This window comes from Xyrauchen texanus, chromosome 32, assembly GCF_025860055.1.
Source record: "Xyrauchen texanus isolate HMW12.3.18 chromosome 32, RBS_HiC_50CHRs, whole genome shotgun sequence".
NCBI lineage: Eukaryota > Metazoa > Chordata > Actinopteri > Cypriniformes > Catostomidae > Xyrauchen > Xyrauchen texanus.
In genome coordinates this window covers 10,932,062-10,958,782 of record NC_068307.1, presented here as the reverse complement: position 1 = coordinate 10,958,782, position 26,721 = coordinate 10,932,062, and the positions used below count along the sequence as shown (strand labels likewise).

The 26,721-nt window shown below is 36.3% G+C and overlaps 1 protein-coding gene across 1 annotated transcript in view; it reads right to left on the bottom strand.

Moving 5' to 3' along the window:
- Positions 1–1,820: 1,820 nt before the first annotated feature.
- The window catches only part of mapkapk2a (MAPK activated protein kinase 2a), a 64,172-nt gene continuing 39,271 nt past the window's right edge, over positions 1,821–26,721 (bottom strand). The window contains exons 2-10 of the mRNA XM_052102007.1: positions 17,915–18,054; positions 7,633–7,697; positions 7,339–7,418; positions 7,087–7,213; positions 6,886–6,961; positions 6,615–6,739; positions 6,398–6,483; positions 6,199–6,279; positions 1,821–3,865 (exon numbers count right to left, since the gene is read on the bottom strand). Coding sequence (XP_051957967.1) covers positions 3,716–3,865; positions 6,199–6,279; positions 6,398–6,483; positions 6,615–6,739; positions 6,886–6,961; positions 7,087–7,213; positions 7,339–7,418; positions 7,633–7,697; positions 17,915–18,054 — 930 coding nt within the window. The 3' untranslated portion in view covers positions 1,821–3,715. The remainder of the gene's footprint in view (positions 3,866–6,198; positions 6,280–6,397; positions 6,484–6,614; positions 6,740–6,885; positions 6,962–7,086; positions 7,214–7,338; positions 7,419–7,632; positions 7,698–17,914; positions 18,055–26,721) is intronic.

Below are 26,721 nucleotides of genomic sequence, written 5' to 3'. Positions count from 1 at the left end.
TGATATTGTCTTAGAAAATGATCTATAACACAACGTAGAGCATTATCACCCTGATATTAGAAGTAGAACGTGGTAAGACCTGTGACTTGTGGCTTCAATTGAGTTTTTAGGTTGTGGCAAGTATATATGACACAGTCATATATTTTTAATGCAAATATTAAGTAATAATTTAAAATCAATTTAAGATTTTCTAAATTTCTTTGTCTTTAATTGTGTTTTTTTTTATTATTTTTTTTTTTAAAAAAGCATCTCTTCTTTTAAAGGAGACCATTACTATTTTGAAGATGAACCACCACTTAAAGTAGTTCACCTAAAAATGGAAAATTTACTTTTACTCTCATTTATTCACCCTTATGTTGTTCAAAACCCATTTGCTGATACTTGTTCTTGAAATAGATATTTTAAGCAGCTCTTTTCCATAGAATAACAGTGTATAGTGAGGAGCTGTTGAGCATCATAAAGGACAACAACTAAAAATTGTTATTAAAGGTTCAGTATAAAGACATCATAACAGTAGTCCATATGCATTGTGCACTATAGTCCAAGCTTTCTGTGGCCACACAACAGCTTTTATGGTGTATTAATAATGATTTTTAATTAGGGACAACTTAAGGGCAGTAAATCATTTTGTATATACATGTCATTTTACAGATACATCAGTGATGAAAATAAATTGTTACAATTACAGCACAAATAGAAAAGATTACTTAGACAGTTATACTTAAATTATCTTTTAAAATGTTTTTTTTTTTTTTTTTACCATTTTGGGGCTTTATTGCATTTAAAGACTTTATCCCGTTTGTTTGGGTTATGCGACAAAATATGTTTTACACCGCTTATAAATCTATACAATGTTAGGGAATTGCATTAACAATGCATTTTTTACCACTTCAATTTCAGGCCTCTGTTTAGGGGATGAAGAGGGGGAGATGTGGGCGTGCAAGTAAGGGGGACCGGAAGAATTACATCCTTTTGGAGTGTGGTATACGAAGAACATGAATAACTTCTTATAGACTGGCATGATTCATCTTGCTAGAATCCAAGGGGGCTGATAACATTTGCTGAGAATGATTGTGGCGACAATAATGGCACCACCATTCAGAATGTCAGTGTTACATTTAAGAAATTCAGAAGCTCTTCTGCTCTGTATGGGCACTAGTTTCAGATGTTAAAAAAATTATTAAGAGGAAACTTTGAGCACTCATTAAAAGCTGAAATGTGTAACTTATCTGGTGTTAATACACTTTTGTCATGGTTTTCTCTTGTCCATGACCCACTTTTCATGGCAGCCGTGACCCACCCCATCATTTACAATCGTAATGAGTAGAGTACATCTTTAAAAATGATGTTTAATAATTCATTTGATTTCAGATATATGGTAAATGACTGGTACCCAATGCAGCTGATGGATTATGACAATGATTTTTTTTTTTTAAGGACTATCAGCTAGACAGAGAAGCATTTTTTAAGTGGTCACATAAATCAGTGAAAACGGAGGCCATGTTTTCACATTAATTGCCTAAGGGAGATGAAAATATCAAAGAGGAGAGAGTCTAAAAATGATCCCTGGGGGGACACAAAGTCAAACTGAGGTAGTGGATGATTAGAGGATAGGAAAAATTGCTGTCTGTCCTTCAGAAAATGTGTGCACTAAAGGAAAGCAGCTAAACAGTGCCAGCGATACTTTCAGCTAAAAGGGTGTTGAGAAGAGCATTATGAGCACACAATGTTGAAATTAATATATGACCACTATCTTGGTCATTTCATACAGAGCCAGTCAAAATCTACACATTTAAAATGAGACAGAGACGGGTGAATTTTTAGGTGTTTTAATCCAAATTTGAAGCAGACCAAGACATAAGTACAGCAGTTAAATACTAAAAAAGGGGCACATTTCTGATTCTCCCTGTTAGTATGAAATTCTGTGGGAGTTTGTCTGTTTTTCCACTCGGCCAATAATGTAGTCTTTGCTTTGAGAAATGGTGGAATGGAGGGAAAAACTCCTACAAAGTGAAAATATCAAAGAAATTGCAAAAATAAATCTTGAAGTTTCCTAACAGACTAAAAAGATGCATTATTTTGCACAGAAAGTGTTTGGGAAATATCTGCTGTTTGGGAGTAACTGAAACTGTAATTGAAAGCTCAACACTTTGGGCATTAAATCATGTCCTTAAAAAGAGCATCAATCACACAACAAATATGAATATACAGATTAAAAAAAAACAAACTATATAGAAAAAAAAAAATCAAACAAGATATGACCTTTGAGCATAGGTCCATCAGTGCAGCTAAAACCAATTAGCTGGATGTGTAGAATTCCCTGTATCCCCTAAACATAAGCAAAAGGCAAGGGGATGTCTCTTTGCTACTTTATAAATCACCTGTTATTTTTCTAAGCTGCTCTCACAACAGGTGCATTCAAACAGTCACTGCATGTTAGGCATGGATTATAGATGCATGAAAAAAATGAACTGCCATAATAAGGAGAACAGTCGACTTCAACCAAAATGGTGGACATTCCATGTATTCATTCCGCAGACAAAAGCACAGTCATCACCTTCACAAAGATCCCATTTCATACGGATTCATTATACATTAAAAAAATTAAAATGGGCTTTGCTGTTCATGGTGGTAGGTTAAAGCTGATTTAAAACAGTCAAGTATGTCTACTGATTTTTAGAGGTTATTTTAAAAATAAAATGCCAGAACATATGTTAACATTCTTCACAAATATCCAAGAAAAAAAAATAGCTGGAAATAATTATGCATAGAATTGATACAAAGCAAAATCATGCACCTAAATATTGTGCAACAAGCGTAGCGATAAGCATGTTGAAGTAGAGGGCAGAAACAATGATCTGGATTGGCTTTCATTGATCTAGTACAATCCTATTTCTTGAAAGCAGGGTGATCAATATGCTTTGTCTCTGTATCTGAATGACCAACATAAGGCTAACTCAATCTAAAGCTAAAAATAAATCTTGTATTTTCCTTGACAGGACCCTGTGCAATACTGACAGACATTTTCACAATAAAGAACAGAGTATGTCTACATTCAAAGAGTCATTTCAAAAATACATTTTCTCTATCTAGACACCAGTACTAACTGCATTAGTCTTTTGGAACTAAAAAGATCATTCAAGTGCAGAAATGAATTTGACATGAACATAAGGAAAGCTAGCATTATGCGTAGGCTCCACAGAACATGAGCTGAAGGAGTACACGAAATAGACATTCCGTTACAGGGCAACTCATTTTACGAGCCATCCCATAATTAAGAATGGAACATAATTGTAATAAAAAAAAAAAAACAGTAGCAAGTGTGTATAACTCATGAACTCGTGTACCAATGGCTTTTTGATTTAAAAAGAGAGAAGCAAAAAAAAAAAAAAAAAAAAAAAGGAACTAAGCATTCTGATTACCCCATTAAACACCATGTGAAAATCTGCACTCATGACAAATTTAAGGAGCAAATTAGTGAATATCGGCTGCTTAACATATTCAAAATTTTGAGTCTTGCATCATAGTTGTATAGCCCCTTTCTTTCGGTAGCAAAGTGGTTTATTAGTAACTGATGCTGACTGATTAAAAAAAAAAGAAGAAAATGTACTTTTACTTTTTGAGTTATTGCTTCCTTAAATGCAACTTTTTTTTAATGTATGAGTGATTAATTATGTGTGTACATGTGCGATAGGAAGACTGAGTGAATATGTCCTTAACATGCAGGTGTCTCATTTTCAGGAGCCATATTGTTGGCTTTCTTTCTCCTCTTCATCAGCAGTGGATTGGAAGAGTCTTCAATCGTCTTGATTTTGATCTGCTCGTAGTCGACTCTCATTGTTGCCAAAGCACTAGTCATTTCCTCCTGTGGCACACAAATTAACATTAAAGAGAATGAAGATAAGGATTAGTTGAAAGAAACGCCTTGCATTAATAAAACCTCAGTGACAATAGATAGTATTTGATTACATCAAACACGCTCCTACCGACATTATATGTATATTTGATCATAAAATGTTGGATAATATTTCACGAAGGCGCTATGAGAAGATTAATTGAAGATAAACTTAAGTGGTCTATTGTAAGAAAATATGTAGATCTCTTAAAGATGTCGATAAACTTTATATATGCATATAATTTATAACATTTAATGCGTTAATTTTTCTTAAATGATGATTAACGCATTTACCACTAATACAGCATAAACCAGAATAAACACTGGTTGGATGGGCAGAACCTTTCGGTGTGTCCGCGCGGAGTCATTACCCTGACGCCCACACTACAAACACACACAGCGGTGATTCAGTGTCACTGATAAAGACATGGGGAAAGGAGCTCATAATGCTATTTGTTGTACAAAACAAGCCTAAATGGAACTTGTGACAGAAATGAAGTATTTTTCAGCCCAAGTAAGGTGCATTTTAGTTAACACAGAAGCACACCAAGCCTCAACTTACCACTAAAACCCAGAATGAGAAGTTTTTGTCTGCAAGCGCTTTTCAAATGGAGTTCAAAGCAGCGCTAGACGCTGACGCCATGACCTGAATCATGAATGCTTCTTCACAAATGCAGTAAAAAAGCGGATAGCCATGGTCTGCTGGCTGATTAACATTGTGCACCAATATATTGGTCGGCCGATATTAGCCTTTCACCGATATATCAGTATCGGCGTATGTTTTACAGATATGCACAGATATGAGCACTATTATTCAGAACATATAATGCAGAAAACAATGCTATAGAATTGGTGTCATTACGTAGTTTGTCCAGCAGAACGTGCTCCAACTTCATTGTATACAGAGCTGACAGTGGCGGTGCAGACATGGCGGAGTTAAGCAGCACGGAGTTGAGCGGTGTCTTCGTATTAAGTTTCTAACTAGTTTGTGAAGTACATACTGGAAAGTTAATAAACAATGACCCCATCATTTTCCCTTTTCAATATAACTAATATAACATTAACCCTGTCCCTGACAACCATGTCACTCATGTCTGTTTGCTGTTAGCCAGCTATAGTTTGTCAGTGCAGTAAGTAATGTAGCATATTGAAAGATAAACATCAGAGCATATTTTTGCAGCTCAGCAGACAACAGTGCGTGGTGGATTGTGTCTATTGAGTGTTGATTTCATGCTACGCTGTTACCTAGTTCATGAGATGCAATGCTGGTCTATCTTTTACTCTTCGTGACAACGAGCTTATAGCTAACTTGCTAATCACATAGCTAATTTAATTGCTTGTCAGCTGAGTGGAAGCTAATGTGTAAACATGCATTCACCAAACTGTTTTGTTCAGGATTCACAGTTTGGCATCCACTTCAACCGAAAAATTCCAATCATTGCATTTACAAAATGTAATATTTAGAAGTCTGGTTTTCCACCGCAGAAAGTTTCCCCTGAACGTGTATAGCAGAATACGGTGTAACACCACTCCCGCTGTTTATCTCTTGACTTGGCAGGTGTAAATGCTTCTTGTTTTAAAACCTGACAATATTTGACTGGCAGTATTAAAATAGTCAGCATTTGACTGATACTAAAACAGTACTGCTGATGTTTATATAGCTATTTATTGTATTTTTATTTATACTTTATTTTAATGGTCAGCATTTGACATAAAGAAACAGTACTGATGTTTATTTAGCTATTTATTGTATTTTTATTTATTCTTAATTTTAATGGTCAGCATTTGATTGATACTAAACATACAGTACTGATGTTTATTTAGCTATTTATTTTTATTTATTCTTTATTTTAATGGTCAGCAATGGACTGATACTGAACATACAGTACTTATGTTTTAAGCAATTTATTGTATTTTTATTTATTCTTTATTTTCTCAGTGTCCATTTGTAGAATTTGTTGACAATATATTATAATATGTCAAATATTCTTTGATAAAAATATTTAAGAAAGCAGCCTTCTGAGTACTTTTGCATAGTCATATCGGTGAACAATCCACATAGAAAAGGTCTGTTTTCATTCCAGCTCAAATGAACTATATCGGCCATCATATTGGTAATCTGTGATCTGCTCTAGTCAAACTCCCACTTAGACTTTAGTAAATGTTTAATGTTATCTGAATTGCTGCTATTTTAGTGCATTAGTGCAAATTCTATAAGAGAAACAGAGTCGTCATGAGTAAAAAGAACTTGTACCTGCTAGCCTGCTATTCAGAGGATTGTGATAATAAAGTTAAAGTCTCACCTTGACATCTTCCCAAGTGTCCTTCTCTTCTTTCAGAACACGGCTGGTGTGTAGGGGGGTCTGTGGTACCTCCATTGATTGCTAAAATCACACCATAGATTAACAATAGGAAGGTCAAATATTACTTTAATATACAAAGGAAATATACCTATCAAAATTGTGTGCAATTGTCCATAGAGTAATGATAATGTGCACTTACATTGATCCAGGGGTGGTTCATGAATTCTGTGATGCTCATCCTCTGTGTTGGCTCAGTTTTCAGTAATGTTCTGATAAGTTGCTTGGCTAAAAATACAAAGACTGAGTCACTCAAATCTATATTTATTAGAAATGTGCAAAGCTGTAGGCTCGAAGATATCAGCATTCTAAGATTTCTCAAGTTAATAATAAAAAATAAAAAAACAGGAAATTGATACCTTCCTCTGACACTTCAGACCACTCAGGATTTGGAAACTCGTACTGTCCCATACGGATCCGTTTCTTCATGCCAGGGGATATAGCCAGACCATGGTTGGAATAGAAAGGTGGGTAACCACATAGCCTGCCAGTTGAAAAAAGCAAACATTGGTATTTAGCTATATACGGTATATTAAAAGATGATCAGCGACACGACATGGTCATGTCATCTACTGTAAGTGTAGGAGACATAAATGTTATACTAACAACATATAAGACAGATTCACTTACAGTATATACATGATAACACCCAAAGACCACATGTCACAGGACTTATCATACTTTTCTGGACCAAGAACCTCTGGGGCTATAACACGAAAAAGATGAAAAAACATTAAAATGGAGGAATGGAACAGGAAATGGTAAAATATATCTAACTACTTATTTTGGATCTCATATGATTGTTGATGATTACCAACATAATATTCGTACCAACATAATAAGGTGTATAGCAAGGGGTGGCCAAGGAGTTGTGTGTGGTTGTCTCCTTTGCAAACCCAAAGTCTGTCAGTTTGAGAAGGGCATTGGGCCTTTTCGATGTATATAACAGGTTCTCTGGCTGCAAAGTGGATTTTCAAAATCATTCAGTCAATTAGAAATTGAAAAGAAAAATCATAAAGGCAAATACTATGCTTCTCATAAGATTATCAACCAATGGAAAGTTTGCCATCATAAGATCCTTACCTTGACGTCTCTGTGTGCAATGTTTATAGCATGCAAATACTGAATTGCGTCTCCAATACTCTTCATGATATCAGAAGCCTCTACAAGATATTGAAAGAAAACAAGCAATTGGTCAAAATGTTGAATTTAATCTTGCAGCAAAGTGGCACTTTTTTAAACTTTCTTTTTGTTTAAGCCTTATTCATATACATAAAACTACTAATGGTATGTTTCTAAAGTTGCAATTGTACTCTACATGTGTATATGGGCATTTAATGGATGCTGATCTGTAACAGAGGTGGACAAGTACTTTACCTCTCTCAGTGAATGCCTGGTCCCCTCTGTCCTGAATCCGACTGAACAGCTCACCTCCATCCATGCTTCAATATACAAACAATAATCATCAGCGGACATGTCACAAAATATATTAAAAAACAAATTAAAAAAAACATGTCACCTTAAAGCGGAAGTTCAACCAAAAATGAAAGATCGCTCATAATTTCCTTACCCTCATGCCATTCCAGATGTGCATGACTTTCTTCTGCTGAACACAAATTAAGATTTTTAGAAAAATGTTTCAGCTCTGTAGGTCCTCTCAAAGCAAGTGAATGGGAATAAAACCTTTGAGGCAACAAATAACAAAGGCACCATAAAATAATCCATACAACTCCAGTGTTTAAATCCATATCTTCACAAGCAATATGATAGCCGTGGGTAAGAAACAGATCAATATTTAAGTCCTTTTTTTACTATAAATTCCCTTCTCTGCCCAGTAGGTGCCAATATGCACAAAGAATGCAAATTGCCACAAACAAAAGAATGTGAAATGAACGTGGAGATTGACAAAAAGGGCTTAAATATTTATCTGTTTCTCACCCACACCTATCAAACCGCTTCTGACAACATGGATTTAACCACTGGAGTCTTATGGATTATTTTTATGCAGTCTTTATATGCTTTTTGGAGCTTCAAAATGTTTGTACCCATTCGCTTGCATTGTGCAAATAGAGCCTAAATATTCTTCTAAAAGTCTGTGTTCAGCAGAAAAAAAAAAAAAAAAAAAGAGAAATTCATGCACATTTGGGATGGAATAAAGGTGAATACATGAGACATTGTACATTTTTGGGTGAACTATTCCTTTAAACTGTAATCACATAAAAGACTAAGTATATTGTAAATATCTTTAATAGAAGAAATACACTCAAAATGTGCCATTAGCAATCAAATCAAAGCAGTATATTTTAAAGAGAAACAAGTAGCTACAACATTCAGGCTATTTGCTGATATATTTTCTGATTGCAAATAACCAATGTGCTAGTCTAACACTAAAACTGACAAAAACTGCTTAGTTCAAATACATATAAAACCACATGAAGGGGGGGATCTTTTCACTTTTGCCCCATGTAATCATTGTGGTTATGATTTCCGATTAAACACAAACCACTGCAAAGTGTGCATATCAGGTGAGAATGATTTCTTGAAAACTTGCCAGTACCGAGAAACTGGGTCACTAGGCATAGAAAAACTGTATCTCTCATCAGAAAAGAGAGGAAGAGGTTTTAGGCCCAATCACAGTACAGAGACTGCAATAATCAGAGTTACAAATGACTTGCTACTATCACCTGATCGCAAGAGCATTTCTCTTCTAGTGCTTTTAGATGTAAGTGTTGCCTTCGACACCAAAGATCACAACATTGTCTTGAATAGGCTAGAGAATTATGTTGACATTTGTGGACTTGCATTAGCATGGTTTAGGTCCTATTTAGCAGACCACTACCACTTTGTCTGTGTGAACGAGGGATGGTCAAACCAGATAAAAGTGAATTATGCAGTGCCACGGGGTATTATCGGGAATAAATTTCCACTGTTATGCCGATGATAACTAACTTTATATTCCTTCGAAACCTGACGAAATTTCACAATTCTCCAAATAAGCAGTGTGTGTCAATGAAATGAAAGATTGGATGGCCAGAAATTTCTTTCTACTCAATTCAGACAAAAAAGATGTACTGATTATTGGACCAAAATCCCCTAAAAAAAAAAAAAAAAAAAAAAAAGCAGCTAAAATATAATCTGACTCTCGTGGATGTAATGTTACATCGCCTTCCACAGTTATATTTGATACCAATCTGTCCTTTGACAATCTAATTTCCAATGTTTGTAGAACAGCATTCTTCCACCTCAGAAATATTGCTAAGTTACATCACCTGCTCTATGTTGCTGATGCTGAGAAAGTAATTAATGCGTTCATGACCTCAAGACTAGATTATTGTAATGCATTACTGGTATGATGTCCTGCAAGTTCAATAAACTTCAAATGGTTTAAAATGCAGCAGCCAGATTGCTAACTAGAAACAAGAAATATGATTATATCAGCCCCATTTTATTATCGTTACAGTGGCTAACTGTAAAATTTTGAATTTATCTAAAAATTCTGTTAACTATGTACAAAGCTGTAAAATGGTCCAGCTACGCAGTACTTAAGTGACCTACCACGCTATATTCCATCAAGTTCATTAAGGTCGCAAAATCCTGCCATGTTAATAGTTCCTAGAATATCAAAATCCACAAAAGGAGGTAGATCATTATCCTATTTGGCTCCTAAATTATGGAATATTATGTCAGACACTGTTCAGGACACTGACACACTCACTCAGTTTAAGTCTAGACTAAAGACTCATCTATTTAGCCAGGAATACTCCCAATTAGCTTGCTTTATGGGAATATTTCACTGTACGGTACAACTCGACTCAACTCGGCTTGCTTGGGGTTTTCCACTGTGGATAGTACCTGGTACCTGATACTTTTTTAATATCACCTCGGTCGAGGTTCCAAGCAAGCCGATACTAAATGTGACATTAAAATCCTGCAGATCAACCAATAGGTCAGGGAGAATGGTCACTACCAGCTTCACTGGATTTCCGATACGTGACATCAACCCGCTAGTTTTAAAGTTAGTAACAGCAAAAAGCAGTATCATTCCTTCACGAGATTTCGATTTGTGAAAAAAATAAATGGTGGTTGAACTGTGATGCACTCTGCCTGCATCACCTTTGTCTAATGATGGACTACACTATTAAAATGGAATACATATTTATTTGCCAACAAAAGCCTTCATCGGCCAACTAACAAACATTAGTGCATCAATGTGAACTTTTGCCGTTAATCCAGGCCGAATTTCAAAAACACTAGTCAATAATCTTACAATTCATACAAAATCTTTGTATAAACACTGGCCCTTAAACATTCACACAGTAATTCTAATCCAATACACTGTCAAATTCTGCAAATATCTCTTCACAGTCTGCTAGCTGTCCGTTCTGTGGGTGGGCTGAAAAAGAAAAAAAATCTAGTATTTGTACACAGACCTGGCTCTGTAAGTGGGACAAGTGGATCGGACCGATCCACACAACTACTCCAGCCAAATCAGCAACAGGGGGTGGTTCTTGTGCGTGCACAGGATAGGGGGTGGGAGGCAGAGCGAGAGGGAATTTCATTAGAAGAGCGACAGCAAATCTGGCTGATGCAAACTTTCTAATCTCAAAGGAGGACAAATGGATGAGAAACAGACCAAGAGAAAAAGGTCAGATGAATATGAACTAAAAACAAAAAAGGTCAAGGGTTATAATTCAAGGGATAGAAGCCACGTCAACTTCGGCGAGGCTTTTCAGCGCTGGAGAGACCTCAGAGAGGTAAAAGGAATGAATCTGCATGCATGAATTTGGGGGCGGAGCTTCCAAAGGACTGAAAAGAGGCGTGTGTTTGTTTTGGCAGCGGTGTTCGAATATCAACAGTGTTTCTCAGGAACCATGACCTGCACAGCACATAAATAACTAAAATTGGCATTATATTCAAGCTGGTTAGCCAGAGGGGAACTTGGCCCCATAGTGAGACTAGTTTCTCCCAAGGTTATTTTTCTCCATTAACCAACATCTTATGGAGTTGTGTTCCTTGCCGGTCACTTTCAGCTTGCTCACTGGGGTTCCAAATACAATTATGATTTAATTATTTATTTTTAAACACAATTTGCAATAACATTTTATCAAACTACATGACTAAGACTTTATAAATATTATATAATCGTTTTAGTTTTCTTTTAATGCATGATTTTCTGTAAAGCTGCTTTGAAACTACCGGTGTTGTGAAAAGCGCTATACAAATAAAATGACTTGAAAGAGAGAAAAAGGGTATGTCTTAGAGAGAACTCTTATATAAGTTTACATGGTTATTATTTTGATAATGAGCCTGACTAAAGAATATTTGGAGGCATGTGATTTATGGTATAAACCGCCAACTAGCATGTGTTATAAAGCAGCACCAAAATAAGCTACCCAAGATCATCCACTACCGATGGGAAGGTCAGGTCCGTTTTGCGCCTGACTCTTTATTTCGGTGTTAGTAATTTTTCTAAGAAAAACTATACTGCAAGCAAAATATCAGCATTTTCCATTACAGTTCTGATGACCTGTAGATTCATCAGTGAGAGTTTCCTTAGTGCAAAGTAGCTGGATGCCTCTGGGCTGATTTCTTGTAATCTATTTGACTGCTTGATCATCTATGGTCTGTGAAATACCTTCAGCCATCTTATACTAATATTTTCACTATGACTAACAGTAGTGATATATGGATGATTTGATAATGTGAGCCACAGACACCAGATCATCATAATGTCTGGATGTGTGCTATAAAGCACATATCAATTAGAGAAAAATAAACCGTTTCCTTCCCCAAGAATGTCTAACTTCAAAACGATGAATAACATTTAGCATTTTTCAAAAACAATATTGCAGTTAAAATGAATTTAAAAGTGAGCCACTATATACAGTCATAGTAAAGAGACAACAGGACATTCAGCAAAATACAGTGTAATCTGCATATTGTATTCTAGGCGGTTGCTTCCAGTGTAGACAGCTGCATTGATTATGGAATTGATGTAGTTTTGGCACACTGCACCATGCACGTCTGATTTAACATGACAAGTTTTCATTCTGTGGAAATGTACGAGAAAAGGAAATTCTGGTGAAAACAGGGAGTGATCATGTCTGAGCATGGTATGTGTTCTGCTAAAATTATAACTATCATTGGCAATCTCAATTTTTTGATGATTGTGTGCATGATTTCTGATCTACAGTAAAACTTTATAAAAATGAGTGCTGCATCTAATGATTATTTTGATAAACAACTAATTAAAGATTAGTAAATTGATAAACTAATCGTGCAATTATTTCAATGATTAATCATTAGCTCTTAACCCTCTGGGGTCGACGGATGCGCCGGCGCGTCCTCGTGGATGTTTTCGTCATTACAGCGGAAACAACATAAAATTCTCCATTTTGGGGCATACAGATAAGTACAAGACATCATTAGAGACTACAAAGGGTCTACTTTTATTTGTGTACACTCACAATAACAAAACCTTGTGCTTTTGTAAAATAAAGAAAATAAAAAGGGTGAGCTGTCAGCAGTCTCTGGGTTTGCAAGCATATATCTGAAACGCGTCATAAAAATGAACTGAAACTCCGCAAATACTTATCACACAAACATTAAACATGTGTCTAAAAGAAAGCTTAAAGGGCACCTATTATGGAATTTTGAAAATTACCTTTCATGTAGCGTGTAACAGATTTAAGTGAACAAAAACATCCTGCAAAGTTTTATATATGAAAGTTCACCGTAAAAAAAGTTATTGTCTCTCAAAAGTAGGAGTCGACTCTGAGTCAATTTAATGAATCGTTTTTCCAATGAGTCATTTTCCTTTTCGTTGTGACGTCAAGACGAAAAATTATCAAATTGGCCGCGCCCACTCATTGCGCGCGCAGACACCAGGGAAAACTTGAAAACATCATGTCGACAACAAGACGCTGTGTTCTGAAGTGCATATCAAAAGCGACCTTTTTTTCACTGCCCAGGGACGAGCATGTGAAGAATCAGTGGCTAGAGTTTACATTTACAATTATACCACACAAGTATAGCCCGAACCTTGTGCTGTGTTCGCGTCATTTTAATGACGATTGCTTTACGAACATGAATGCTTTCAAGTGTGGATTCGCAAGCCGGTTGATAATGAAGGAAGGTTCAGTACCAAGTTTATTTGGATCAGCTTCCTCCTCCGAATCACAACCTGTAAGTATTATTAATAATTGTTGCTTTTATGTGTTTTTTAGCATGCTTAAGTATTTGTGTGTGTTGTGTAAGTTACGCTCAGCGCAGCTTCTAGGTCTCCAATGTCAATTTTTTTTAAATATGTGAAATGTTTGTCGATGTTATTGGAGTTGTCATAAAGAATAGAACAATAACTTGTAGTAATGCAGTGCTTTACCAATATGTTTATGCGTTGGGCTAACGCAAACAATAACTGATTGGGTGTTTACCACCGAACTTTGGGCGATCACTGCCCAAAGTTCGGTGGTAAACACCCAATCAGTTATTGTGATATAATAACTGATTGTATTCACCAAATACAAAGCGGTGATGGGCGTTCCGTTTCTGACAATCTCTGCACAGATTATACCAATCACAATTGACTGGGTCATCTGACCAATCACCGCAGATTAGCGTCACGCAAAGGAAAGGTTTGGAAAAATGAGTCGTTGAATGAATAATTTGGGAGTCGGTGAGCAAATCAGGTAAACATAAATGCATATTATAAGACAACAAAAGTGTTTTTGTCATTGCATGCATGTAAAACTGTTGTTGGGGACTCCCAAAACAATATTAGGAACATTTTAAATGCCATAATAGGTGCCCTTTAAGATTTCTACTTTTAAATAAAACTATTCAAATTTTAAAAAAAATTCTCCTGCAATGTAACCTTAAAGCGATGTACAATTTCTCCTGGCTCAGCTAATTATCCCTAATGTGATAACACCCACATACAGAGGGCGCTAATCATACGGTAATGTGCTGAGGCGATCAATGCAAATGGTAAACGCCCCCGACTGTGCCATAAAAACAAAAGTTCATACACTTTTCTTCGCGTATGAAAGACAGCATGATACAAAAGTGAGAAAACTCCTGGATAGTGACGAAGAGTTAAAATTTTCCTCAGAAGAAGAACGGGACTCCGATGAACGTTTGTATTTTGAAGAGAGACATTATCCAGCCATGGATACAATTTCGGACGAGTAAGTCATATAGTTTAAATTAGTTGACATGCCATTTTATATAAACATGTATATATTTTACTTGCCAGCCAGGATTCAGAGTATTGATATTTAAAATATGTCCTAATAAGCAAGATTTAGTTTCATTTAAATGCTGTTTCGGCTAAAGCAGGTGTTTAAATTTTATGATATAAATACATGTACTATGATATAAATATACTATGAATGTTTAGATTATATTTTAACTAGTGTTTATGCTGCCTCATTATCATCAACAAAGCTTGTGCTTGCAAATATGTTCAGGTTAAATTAGTAAAATGCACTCAGCATATTATAATGATTTCTGAAGTATCATGTGACACTGAAGACTGCAGTAATGATGTTGAAAATTCAGATTGGACCACAAATTGCTTTTTGTCTTACAAAAGTTCAATTACTACATAGTTTTGTATGAATGAGTGATCAGGATGGTTTTCACATCATTTTGTAGCTAAAACTCTATGCTACAAGATCCAGTTCTCTCTGATGGCCCAGGACAGTTTGGCCCTTGATGTTTTAAGGGCTGCCTTGTCACCTGCTCTGAAGGCAGAGTCTTGGGTCCTCAGCAGCGTATGCACCTCCGCAGTCATCCACGGCTTCTGGTTGGAGCGTGTGGTTATGGTCTTGAAGAAAGTGACAACATCAATGCACTTGCTGATGTAGCCCATCACTGATGCTGTGTATTCCTCCAAGTTGGTAGAGTAGCCATATGTTGCAGCCTGCCTGAACATGTGCCAGTCAGTATACTCAAAACAGTCCTGAAGAGCAGAGATTGCTCCTGCTGGCCAGGTTTTCACCTGATTCTGAAGCGGTTCTGTGCGCCTGACGAGCGGTCTGTATTCTGGAATTAGCATAACAGAGATGTGGTCTTGAGTAGCCGAGATGGGGGTGGGGCTCCACCTGGAACACACCTGGGATGTTTGTGAAAACAAGATCGCCCCTCTCGTTGAAAAGTCCACATACTGATGGAATTTTGGTAGCACTGTCTTGAGATTCGCATGGTTGAAATCTCCGGCGAAAATAAACAGTCCGTCAGGGTGAGCGTTCTGCAGTTCGCCAATAGCCCCATACAGTTCACAGAGCGCTTCCATAACATTAGCGCTGGGGAATGTAAACTCCGGTTATTATGACAGTGGTGAATTCCCGTGGTAAATAAAAAGGTCTGCATCTAACAGTCACAAGCTCCAACAGCGATGAGCAGTAGCTAGAGACTAAGATGGAGTTTTTGTACCATTCCATGTTGATGTAAACAAGTTATCACTGTGAGTCCTACCACACATTGCTGCATTTATGTCGACAAGAAACAAGGCGAGCCCATCTAGCTGAATGGTTTAGTCTAGCATGGACCAATGCTAGACTAAAGACTAGGAAGCTAGACTAGAGACTAGGATGGAGTTCTTGTACCATTCCATGTTGATGTAAACAAGTTATCACCGTGAGTCTTACCACACATTGCTGAATTTATGTCGACAAGAAACAAGGCGAGCCTGTCTAGCTGAATGGTTTAGTCTAGACATGGACCAATGCTAGTTTATATATATATATACACACACACACACACATATACACACACCCTATTATTTATAAATGAAAATCATGGAAATTGTCAGGGGTGCCTAAACTTTTGCATACGACTGTATACGCACACACACACACCCACACCTTTCTTAACAAATATTGATACATGCACTTAAGTCATATTCATAGCAGTACTATATTTGTTCTCATAACCGTTCTAAATAATCAAATCAGTAGTTTTAATTTAAAAAATGTTATTGCATCCATGCAACTTGCATTTTGATTACTGCAGGGAACTTCCCCCTGAACCACTTGGGGTTGCACTGGCTTGCTAAGAATCCGAACAGTGGTGAGTAGGATGGTACTAGCTAACGTATAGTTGTAGTGAAGTGTGGGAAACGACAGTGTTTATGCAACTACAATTAGTCTTAATGGAGGAGAGGTCACCACGTCAGGAGGAACGTCATCACACATCTGATGCGGAAAAGGGACTTTTCAATTCACTCTAACGTGAAAGGGGTGCATAGGTGTTTGAGTGATTACCGTAAGTAATGTCCAAACATCTGCTGGTAATCCATTTATACAGATGAAGCAATGAAACCTCACAAAAATACTACAAATGAGTTGAGTCTGTGGTAAACAAGTAACCAAATGAATCAAGAATCTAATGACTTATACAAATCAAGACAAACAAACAATGCACAGTGCAGTCAAATTAATAAATGTCTAGTCATTATACTGCGCATGAAACGTTTACTCAAATTGCAATTGGCCAAATATTAAATCACAAACTTGCATACAAAACTTACAACATAGCAAAATAAAACTGACATCCTCTTACCATTAAAATAGTTTTGAATGATTTAAGCACTTTCTTTGATCAGTAAGCCAACACTTAATAATTCTATTTTCAAAGACTTTAACATTTTTAACCTCTCCAATCAATCATCCTTTACTAAACCACCTTATATTCTGCTGGAACAGTTTCACATTGCCTGATGAGGAGTTGAAGCTAATGTCGTAGTAAAGGACCAGGGCTGCAAAAACAAAGATTTCAATACCAGATCAGGATGAAACAGGAAAGAGAGAGATACTGCAAATATCTGAAATATCTGCAAATCTAGTATTTTCCACATACAGTTTTTTTACTAATTAAGTTGAAATATTTATTTTAATACATACACCAATCACCCACAACATTAAAACCACCTGCCTAACATTGTGAAGGTCCCCCTCGTGCCACCAAAACAGAGCCAACCCTATATCAGAATAGTACTCTGAAATAATATTCTTCTCACCGCAATTGTACAGAACAGTAATCTGTGTTACCGTAGACTTTGTCAGTTCGAACCAGTCTGGCCATTCTCTGCTGACCTCTCTCATGAACAAGGCATTTCCCCATGCCATATATATATAATTTTCCAGGCAAAGTCGTATTTCCCAGTGGGAAATTCTAGAAGACACCCAAGTTGGAAGGGGTGCGACAATTCAGAAATATTAAAATTTTAGTATTTCAATAATATTAATTTCTTATATATGACAGCTCATATAGTCAACTAATTTAAAGCTAATGACTCACCCTTCACAGCTTGCTTTAAGCAAATTAATTAATAATTTGTTAGATACCATCCATGAATAAATCATATATGTTCATATAGGCCCAACTCTGATATAGGAGCTTCCCATGTGCAATTAAAAGGCAGCCATAATCCTGATCATCATTTACCATGGAGCAAAGAGCCGAATCTCCAGGTTGCTCAAGGTGAACTGTTTGTGAATTTAATATTCACAAGAGTATTATAAACTGCTCATGAATTAAAAGTACATTCTAAATGAAAAGTTGTCCAAAAAAAAGGAAGTAAAATATAGAAATGATCACAAAAATCCAGGGCGTTTCAATCTCAAGACTCCAGTGAAGACAGCAGATGATGACTCACCACTCCATTACAATAAGAAGGCACTTCCTGTTTTGGTAGAGGTTCTCATAGACGTCAACAATTCTGACGATATGGGTACAGGAGGACGCTCGCCAGTGCAATTCCACCTCCCGTCTTGCTTTGGGACAGTCATGAAGCATCTACAAGAGAGAATAGAGAGGAGACAAAAAGTTACTTTATTGTAAAAAATAAAACTATTGTTTGCATGAAAAAATATATATTAATAGTTATAAAAGAACACATTTATATCAACTATCCTTAATTATTAAATATTTTATATATATATATATATATATATATATATATATATATATATATATATGCAGATCCTTGGCATTCTAGCTACAAGTCTGTCTAGATACTCGGGTGACATTTCACCCCACGCTTCCTGTAGCACTTGCCATAGATGTGACCGTCTTGTCGGGCATTTCTCACATTGCTGTTTCTATAGTGAATGATCCTTGTGCACCGGCTACAGCAAAATAGAGGAATACCCCCAATTGGATGTCTATTTTCCACTGAAAAAGCTGACAGCATCTCTGTTTGGGTGTGGCAACAGGTGATCACACACACACACACACACACACACACACACACACGTTTATCCAATAACTTGTTAGAAACAGCACAAGCAGTGATTAAAGTTACTATTTCTAAAGTTACATTTTTGTATTACTAACGGAGGTTTGGACGCATAATTTGTTTTGAACCAACAACGGCAGATTCTGATCAGTCACGTAAGAAAGTAGTTCCTTGCACAAATGCGTTTTTATATATAAAATAAAATATTTAAAGATAACCATGTATAATTATATATTGATATAAATATGTATAATCATTATATATAGAATTATTGTTATACGGCTTTCTCCGCAAATATTTATATATGCGATATATTAATCAGGACACCATGTAATTAACTCGATTAAAAAAATGTTAAGTTAACTTTACCTTTAAGCAGCTTGGAAAATTCCAGAAAATTATGTCAAGCCTTTAGGCAATTAGAAAATTTGCTTCTGATAGGCTAATTGGAGAACTGCCTTCAAACTCAGCGCCTCTTTGCTTGAAATGATCAAATGTCAAAATCTAATGAAATCAAAGACCTCAGAAATTTTTTTTTAGCACCTCCAGAAGTCTGGTTCATCATTTGGAGCCATTTCCAAATGCCTGAAGGTACAATGTTCATCTGTATAACCAATAGTTTGCAAGTATAAACAACACAGGGCCACGCAGCCATCCTACTGCTCAGGAAGGAGACACATTCTGTCTCCTAGATGGATGCAGTTTGGTGCAAAAAGTGCAAATCAATCCCTGAACAACAGCAAAGGACCTAGTGAAGATGCTGGAGGAAACGGGTAGGTAAGTATCTATATCCACAGTAAAACAAGTTCTATATCAACGTAATCTGAAAGGATGCTTACTTAGCAAGGAAGAAGCCAATGCTCCAAAACAGCCATAAAAGTGCCAGAATACGGTTTGCAAGTGCACATGGTGACAAAGATCTTACTTTAGAGAAATTTCCTCTGGTCTGATGAAACAGAAATTGAACTCATGCAGAGCGCGTAAAGAGGCTGTAAAGGTTCCGGAAGGAGGACAAGTCAGTGTAGGGTTATGCCTTAAGAGTTTTTGGCATTATGCTCGGGTCTGGGATACAAATCAGGCCTGCCTTATTGAGCTTTTTAGGGCAGGTCTGAATGAGCCTAATAGATCTCATGTCCCATATCGGGTTGAGTATGGAGGTTTTTTCGATGCAGTCAGGCTAGCCATAAAATAGGAAGAGTTTATTACAGCCTGTGTCTCAGGAGACTTCCAATCCTCATGCAAATCCGAGGACGAGGCCACTGCCTCAACACATCAGTAGAGGAAAGAGCTCCACCACCAGGAGGAGCCCAGTGCTGACTGCCAGGAAGCAGCGGTGGCCGATACCGCAGCAGTGATTCTTACTGCCCGGAAGAGGGAGAAAGGCCCCTACTTTTCCGTCGCTGCCAGCGCTCACAGCAAATGAAGGCTCATTGAGTGTTCACTGGGAATGCATAGTAAGTTAAGAAATTATTAAAGACATAAATTATTATAAATATAATAAATTATAGTAGGAATGGTATTTAATATAAAATAATATATTTCTATAACAATATCTATTGCAATGTTATACAGTTCAAGTTGACTGGGTTTCAAAAAGTGATTGTGAAGCACAATGCTTTAAGGATTATTTGACCCTTTTCCCCCTAGTAGACTGGAGTACTGACTGCTGAAAATAGGGCTTTGGAATAAAATATTTTTTTTAAATACATTACAAATGTAACATTTCAATAAAATGTTTGTGTTCTACAAATATAAAAGATAATTCACTGCATGTATCAAAAGTCTATTCAGGTTAGCCTCACAATGGACAAGCACAAATGAAAAGATTGCTGGAGTTATGCCTCCCCCTACAGGTGGCAACCCCTCATTACTTTGAGATATTGTCTTGCTCTTTGTGCTGGGGTTAAAATAGTAAACTATAATAGCACGTTTCCTTGATGTTAACTGCATGATGCAAATTCATTGATGCAAATTGCAGTCTGATAGGTTGACAATTACATTGAAACCATTCAAATAAAAAATTAGGCCCCCATTTTATTTATGTGTAGCTGTTACTGGATTCTGATCAGTGTGAAATGGTTTGAAATTGAAAAATAAGACAAGTCACACAATTACAGTGTTTTCATTAGAGCTGGATAAAAAATGTAATATATTCAGATTACTCTTGATCAGAGATGCCCAAACCATGGTCAAGGGCCAGTGATGACCTTTTATTTGTCCAGCTTTACCGTAAACGACAAGACAATGACAAAAAATGTACATTTTATATATAATAGCAGTACACTTTTATTCAATTCATAGTGCAGCTGCGAATTTGCAATCCAATACAGATTAACAAATCAATATATAGAGATCATGCCATTTTGCAATTATAGAAACATGGCATTTTGAAATTTAACTAATTGTTTAACCCTTGTGCATCCTCGTGGACATTTTTGGCTTTTTCAGTTTTGTTTTTTGATAACTGTGTCTGTGTTAATGCTAACTGCATAAAATTTTCCACAGGTGTGAATTGTATTTGGAATTTTTATATTTCACCCTATTTTCTTTAAAAAAATATTTTTTGCACTAGTTACACAAAATACTCCCTCTTAGCGTCGTTTTGGACAAAAATGGCACATTGAAACCCATTAAAACTGCGATTTTTAATCCCAGTGCCATTTAACTATAAAATTATGCAATCTTGTTTAACATGCTTTCATTATGTTGGCAAGGCTTCAAAATTTACATTTTAAATATTTTTTACCAGATCGTGCCATTTTTTCAGGTTTGGCATATCATCGCTTTTGTTGTTGTTTTCTGCTGTTTTTGGCTTATGCATATTATAGAGCCAATTAGATAAATTATGAATATATAATTGTGTGAGTGTGTTGGTATGGATTTCAGAGTGTGGTTTGTATGTGTCTGAGGCTCTAATAATAAAAATAAAACAAATTCTGTTTAGCATTTATTAAATTGAAAATAATGATAATTATTATATTTTTTATAAAAAACAACAGTGGCATTATGTAAACAAACCGGCGTTTAAAGTGTTAAAATTCTGAAAATAAATGAATGTTTGGCAATTATGATTAGAACTGATGCTGGTTAAAATATAAGTCAGTGAAAGTAGAAAAAAATATTATTCTATAATATTTTTATGACACTTTTTTTGACATGGCCATTTTTGTCCATTATGGACCTGAGTGGTAGCTTTTTTTTTTAATCTGATACTGCATAAAAAAATATGAAAGCATCAAAATGAATGTTGTTGTTAATCATTGACATATCCGAGGCTCTAATAATCAAAGAAAAAAAAATTCTGCTTAGCATCTATTAAATTGAAAATAATTACTATTTTTCATTTTTTCCTAAAAAAACAACAGTGGCATTATGTAAACAAACCAGTGTTTAAAGGGTTAAAATTCTAAAAATGAATGAATGTTTGGTCATTATGATTAGAGCTGATGCTGGTTAAAAAAATTTTCAGTGAAAGTGGAAAAAAATATAAATCTATAATATTTGTATGACAGTTTTTGGACATGGACATTTTTGTCCATAATGAACCTATGTGTAACTTTTTTAATTGATGCACAAGGGTTAAAGTATTTGACATAAAAAGATGATTGGGAATCCCCTCCCAATCCCCCGCCCCCCCCCCCCCCTTTTTTAAAAAGGTGCACACATTTTTTTCTTTATTAAACAAGTCTACCTTCGAAAAGACATGATTTCCTACATTTATTGCAAAATTACAATTCATGACCACTCACATTAAAATGAATACCCCAGTCATATCAGTAACCTTATGAAAACGGTTTTAATCTACACTCACCTAAAGGATTATTAGGAACACCATACTAATACGGTGTTTGACCCCCTTTCGCCTTCAGAACTGCCTTAATTCTACGTGGCATTGATTCAACAAGGTGCTGAAAGCATTCTTTAGAAATGTTGGCCCATATTGATAGGATAGCATCTTGCAGTTGATGGAGATTTGTGGGATGCACATCCAGGGCACGAAGCTCCCGTTCCACCACATCCCAAATATGCTCTATTGGGTTGAGATCTGGTGACTGTGGGGGCCATTTTAGTACAGTGAACTCATTGTCATGTTCAAGAAACCAATTTGAAATGATTCGAGCTTTGTGACATGGTGCATTATCCTGCTGGAAGTAGCCATCAGAGGATGGGTACATGGTGGCCATAAAGGGATGGACATGGTCAGAAACAATGCTCAGGTAGGCCGTGGCATTTAAACGATGCCCAATTGGCACTAAGGGGCCTAAAGTGTGCCAAGAAAACTTCCCCACACCATTACACCACCACCACCAGCCTGCACAGTGGTAACAAGGCATGATGGATCCATGTTCTCATTCTGTTTACGCCAAATTCTGACTCTACCATCTGAATGTCTCAACAGAAATCGAGACTCATCAGACCAGGCAACATTTTTCCAGTCTTCAACTGTCCAATTTTGGTGAGCTCTTGCAAATTGTAGCCTCTTTTTCCTATTTGTAGTGGAGATGAGTGGTACCCGGTGGGGTCTTCTGCTGTTGTAGCCCATCCGCCTCAAGGTAGTGCGTGTTGTGGCTTCACAAATGCTTTGCTGCATACCTCGGTTGTAACGAGTGGTTATTTCAGGCAAAGTTGCTCTTCTATCAGCTTGAATCAGTCGGCCCATTCTCCTCTGACCTCTAGCATCAACAAGGCATTTTCGCCCACAGGACTGCCGCATACTGTTTTTCCCTTTTCACACCATTCTTTGAAAACCCTAGAAATGGTTGTGCGTGAAAATCCCAGTAACTGAGCAGATTATGAAATACTCAGACCGGCCCGTCTGGCACCAACAACCATGCCACACTCAAAATGGCTTAAATCACCTTTCTTTCCCATTCTGACATTCAGTTTGGAGTTCAGGAGATTGTCTTGACCAGGACCACACCCCTAAATGCATTGAAGCAACTGCCATGTGATTGGTTGATTAGATAATTGCATTAATGAGAAATTGAACAGGTGTTCCTAATAATCCTTTAGGTGAGTGTATATGGAGTGTGTCCGCACATGGGGGCTGCCATGTTAGAATCACGTGACCAGATGAAAACTGCTTAATAACAGGACACTTAATCTCAGTAACTGTCCTGTTATTTTACACATTTGCTCATTAATTAAAATAGTCATGGCTGAATGTGAAAGCTTCATTTCTACAATGGCATCTGAAATTGAAAACTATTGATTTTAAATCATGCTGCATACCTTTAAGTGCACATTTTTGTTCTTTATTATTTTAAATAATTACTTTATAAATAACTTAAAACAATGTTTACTTAATTAGTTACTTTTATTGTGGTGCTGAAACCGGTAGAGGATTTTAAAATTGCTAAATGAATATTATAAATTAAATGTACCCACACAAATTAATCTGAATCGGGTCCCACTTAATATTATGTGTCTTGTGCTATGTAATAGCATTAAAATGTATTTATTGTGTAAATACCATGATTCCTGAGAATTATAAATACAAATTTGTATTTATAATTACATGGTGTCCCGATTAATCGCATATACAAATATTTGCTGAAAAAGCCCCTCATATAACAATAATTCAATATATAATGATTATACATATTTATATCAATATATAATTATACATAGTTATATTTAAATGTATATATAAAAAAAAGAAAAATATTCAGATAATTAAAATTGATTACATTCTTATAGCAGAAGTGTTAATAATTGATAAGACAATACAAAAAGCAGCTTTAGAATACAATGTATTGTTTACTACCATATTATTGATCATAAGTCAACCACTGGCATACAGTTCACACCAATTTGTCAATCAGTTCGAGATTTATTATGAGGGCTTGTTTAAGGACCCGTCAATTTCAACAAGCGTCAGAAATGCTTGTGTAGCGTCAAACATAAAATGTTTAGGTCACTGTGTCAAGTTAAATATAGTTTAATACTCAATCTTTAAACACATCTTGAGATCCCTCAGTTCACATTTGCGCTCCAAGTGTTTTCGCAAGAACGTAACGCATGTTTGTGTGGTTCTGCTTACTGAAGCGTTTTCTTCACTGTATAAACTGCGCGTTGCTCATACAGCCGAAATTTCACTTACTGCCCTCTGAGTAAACAGGTGGTACTATAAGCTTGCATTTCTCAGGAATCTTCCTTATTATGGTCCGGGGACATTGCGATTAATTGCGTAAATGTTTTTAACGCGTTATTTTTTTGTCAAATGAATCACACTGAATTAATGCGTTAAATTGACAGCCCTAGTAAATGCATATTGTCAAGTACACAGTAGTTAAATACACCTAATATAAAGTGGGTCCCTGAATTGAACAGTCTACAGCCGTGGCCAAAAGTATTGGCAGTGACATAAATTGTGTTTTACAAAGTTTTCTGCTTCAGTTGTTGTGGTGTTGATTCACATTGTTTCTAGATTATTGAGCAGAGTGATCAGATGCATTTTAAATAATTGCAAAAAGCTTCATTGGGCCAAAAAATTAACCATCACAAAAACTCAAATGTCAGGCCCTGGCACAAAATGACCAGCTAACATAATTTCACTAATCATATCAGCAGCACCTGGGAAAGTGTGAAAAGTACTAGTCAGGTGAAATCACTCTTTATGATTGGATTATAAGAGCAGACTGATTGCAATAAAAAGAGGGAAGAAGTGATTCCAATCATGGTGTTCTTGTTAGCAATGTTTACCTCTAAAGACAGACATGCAACCATCATCGCTTTGCAGCAATTTCCTTGCATATAAGGCCATTTTGATGCAAAGAAAATTGCACCCGAAAGTACCATTTACCGGTCAAGGAAAGGTTCAACTGCAGTTCAACAACAAAATCAAACCGTGACAGGTCATTTACACGTCTAAGTTGCTTCCACATGCAAGCAGGAGATTTTAGGCACCAAAAAATAAATAAATAAATATATATATATATATATCAGGCAAACAGGAAAATGTATCGACATTTTAAAATTCAGAAAAAAATCAGAACCGGCAATAACTAGGTCGACCACTAATTAGAATCCATATATCCTTATCCAAATCCCAGCACTATGTAGTATGCGTAATATGCATTCCGTTATTCTAAGATCCACAAAGCATGTAATTTCTTGCCTTTACACTACGCCATGGTTTTCTCAAGAACAACTTGTGCAGAATGTATGCACAATGTAATGCATTAGCGAGCACAGATAATGGACTTCATTAAAGATGGTCTTTTAAGACTATTATCCTAACCGTTCGGTCTAATGGGAACAACAACTTTCACTTCCAGAGCCATGGAAACGGAGCATTGCTTTTTGAGAACTAAGGATGAGCAGGTCACTTAACCATGTCACAGACTGAAAATGTCAAATATATAGATTCACAAGCTCCAGACCGGAGTCAAGCATCACTGATTGCAGAGTATATAGTCTATAGCCCAGTCCTAAAGTCAGACCCTGTTAAAATTAGCCCTCCTTGTAACAAAGACATTTGGATAGGGTGCTTCAACAAAAAAGAAAATATGCAGTAGCACATGTCCCCACACACATAAAACTCAAAGGTGCTGCAAGCGATTTTTTTCACGGAAATGTATGCAAAAAGTTTCCTACTCCGTGAAAGGCATAAAAATAATAAAACAAAAAGTGTTGCGAGATATCTCACAAGAATGCATAAACGGCAAACAAAAATGTGTCCGCATGCCGAGATCTGACGCTTTCTGCTTGCAAATCATTTTGCATGTTCTCATAGCATTGTAGTTGCAGCGAATTACCGAGGCGTAATGCCATTTTTATGCCATGTTGCTCATAACAATTGTCTGTTAACCTGTAATGTAAGTCTATAAATGTAATGTTGACAAATTATACAGCTTTTCAAAGGTCTAAGGGTTCAACATTGATATCAGAGCTCCATTTCACGATAGCAATGCTCCAGAAGCAGCAATTTAGTTATTTGTGCCAGGAGTACAAATTAAAACATGCAATATCAAAACGGGACTTCATACCTTTGTTATGAAAATGCAAATAGCCAGATGAATCCAGTTCGCCACACTTAGGTCAATTGTCCATGACAAGCATCCAATAGCACTTTGTCCATAAAAGTGATAATTCTGAGAAATATTGATATATTCTCCATTGTTTACATGAGATCTCACCTGAAAGAATTACCCTTCGTTGTCGTTCTTCAAACTATGCAATCTTAGCAGCATGCATGTTGTAAAACTGTAAATTATCTTATA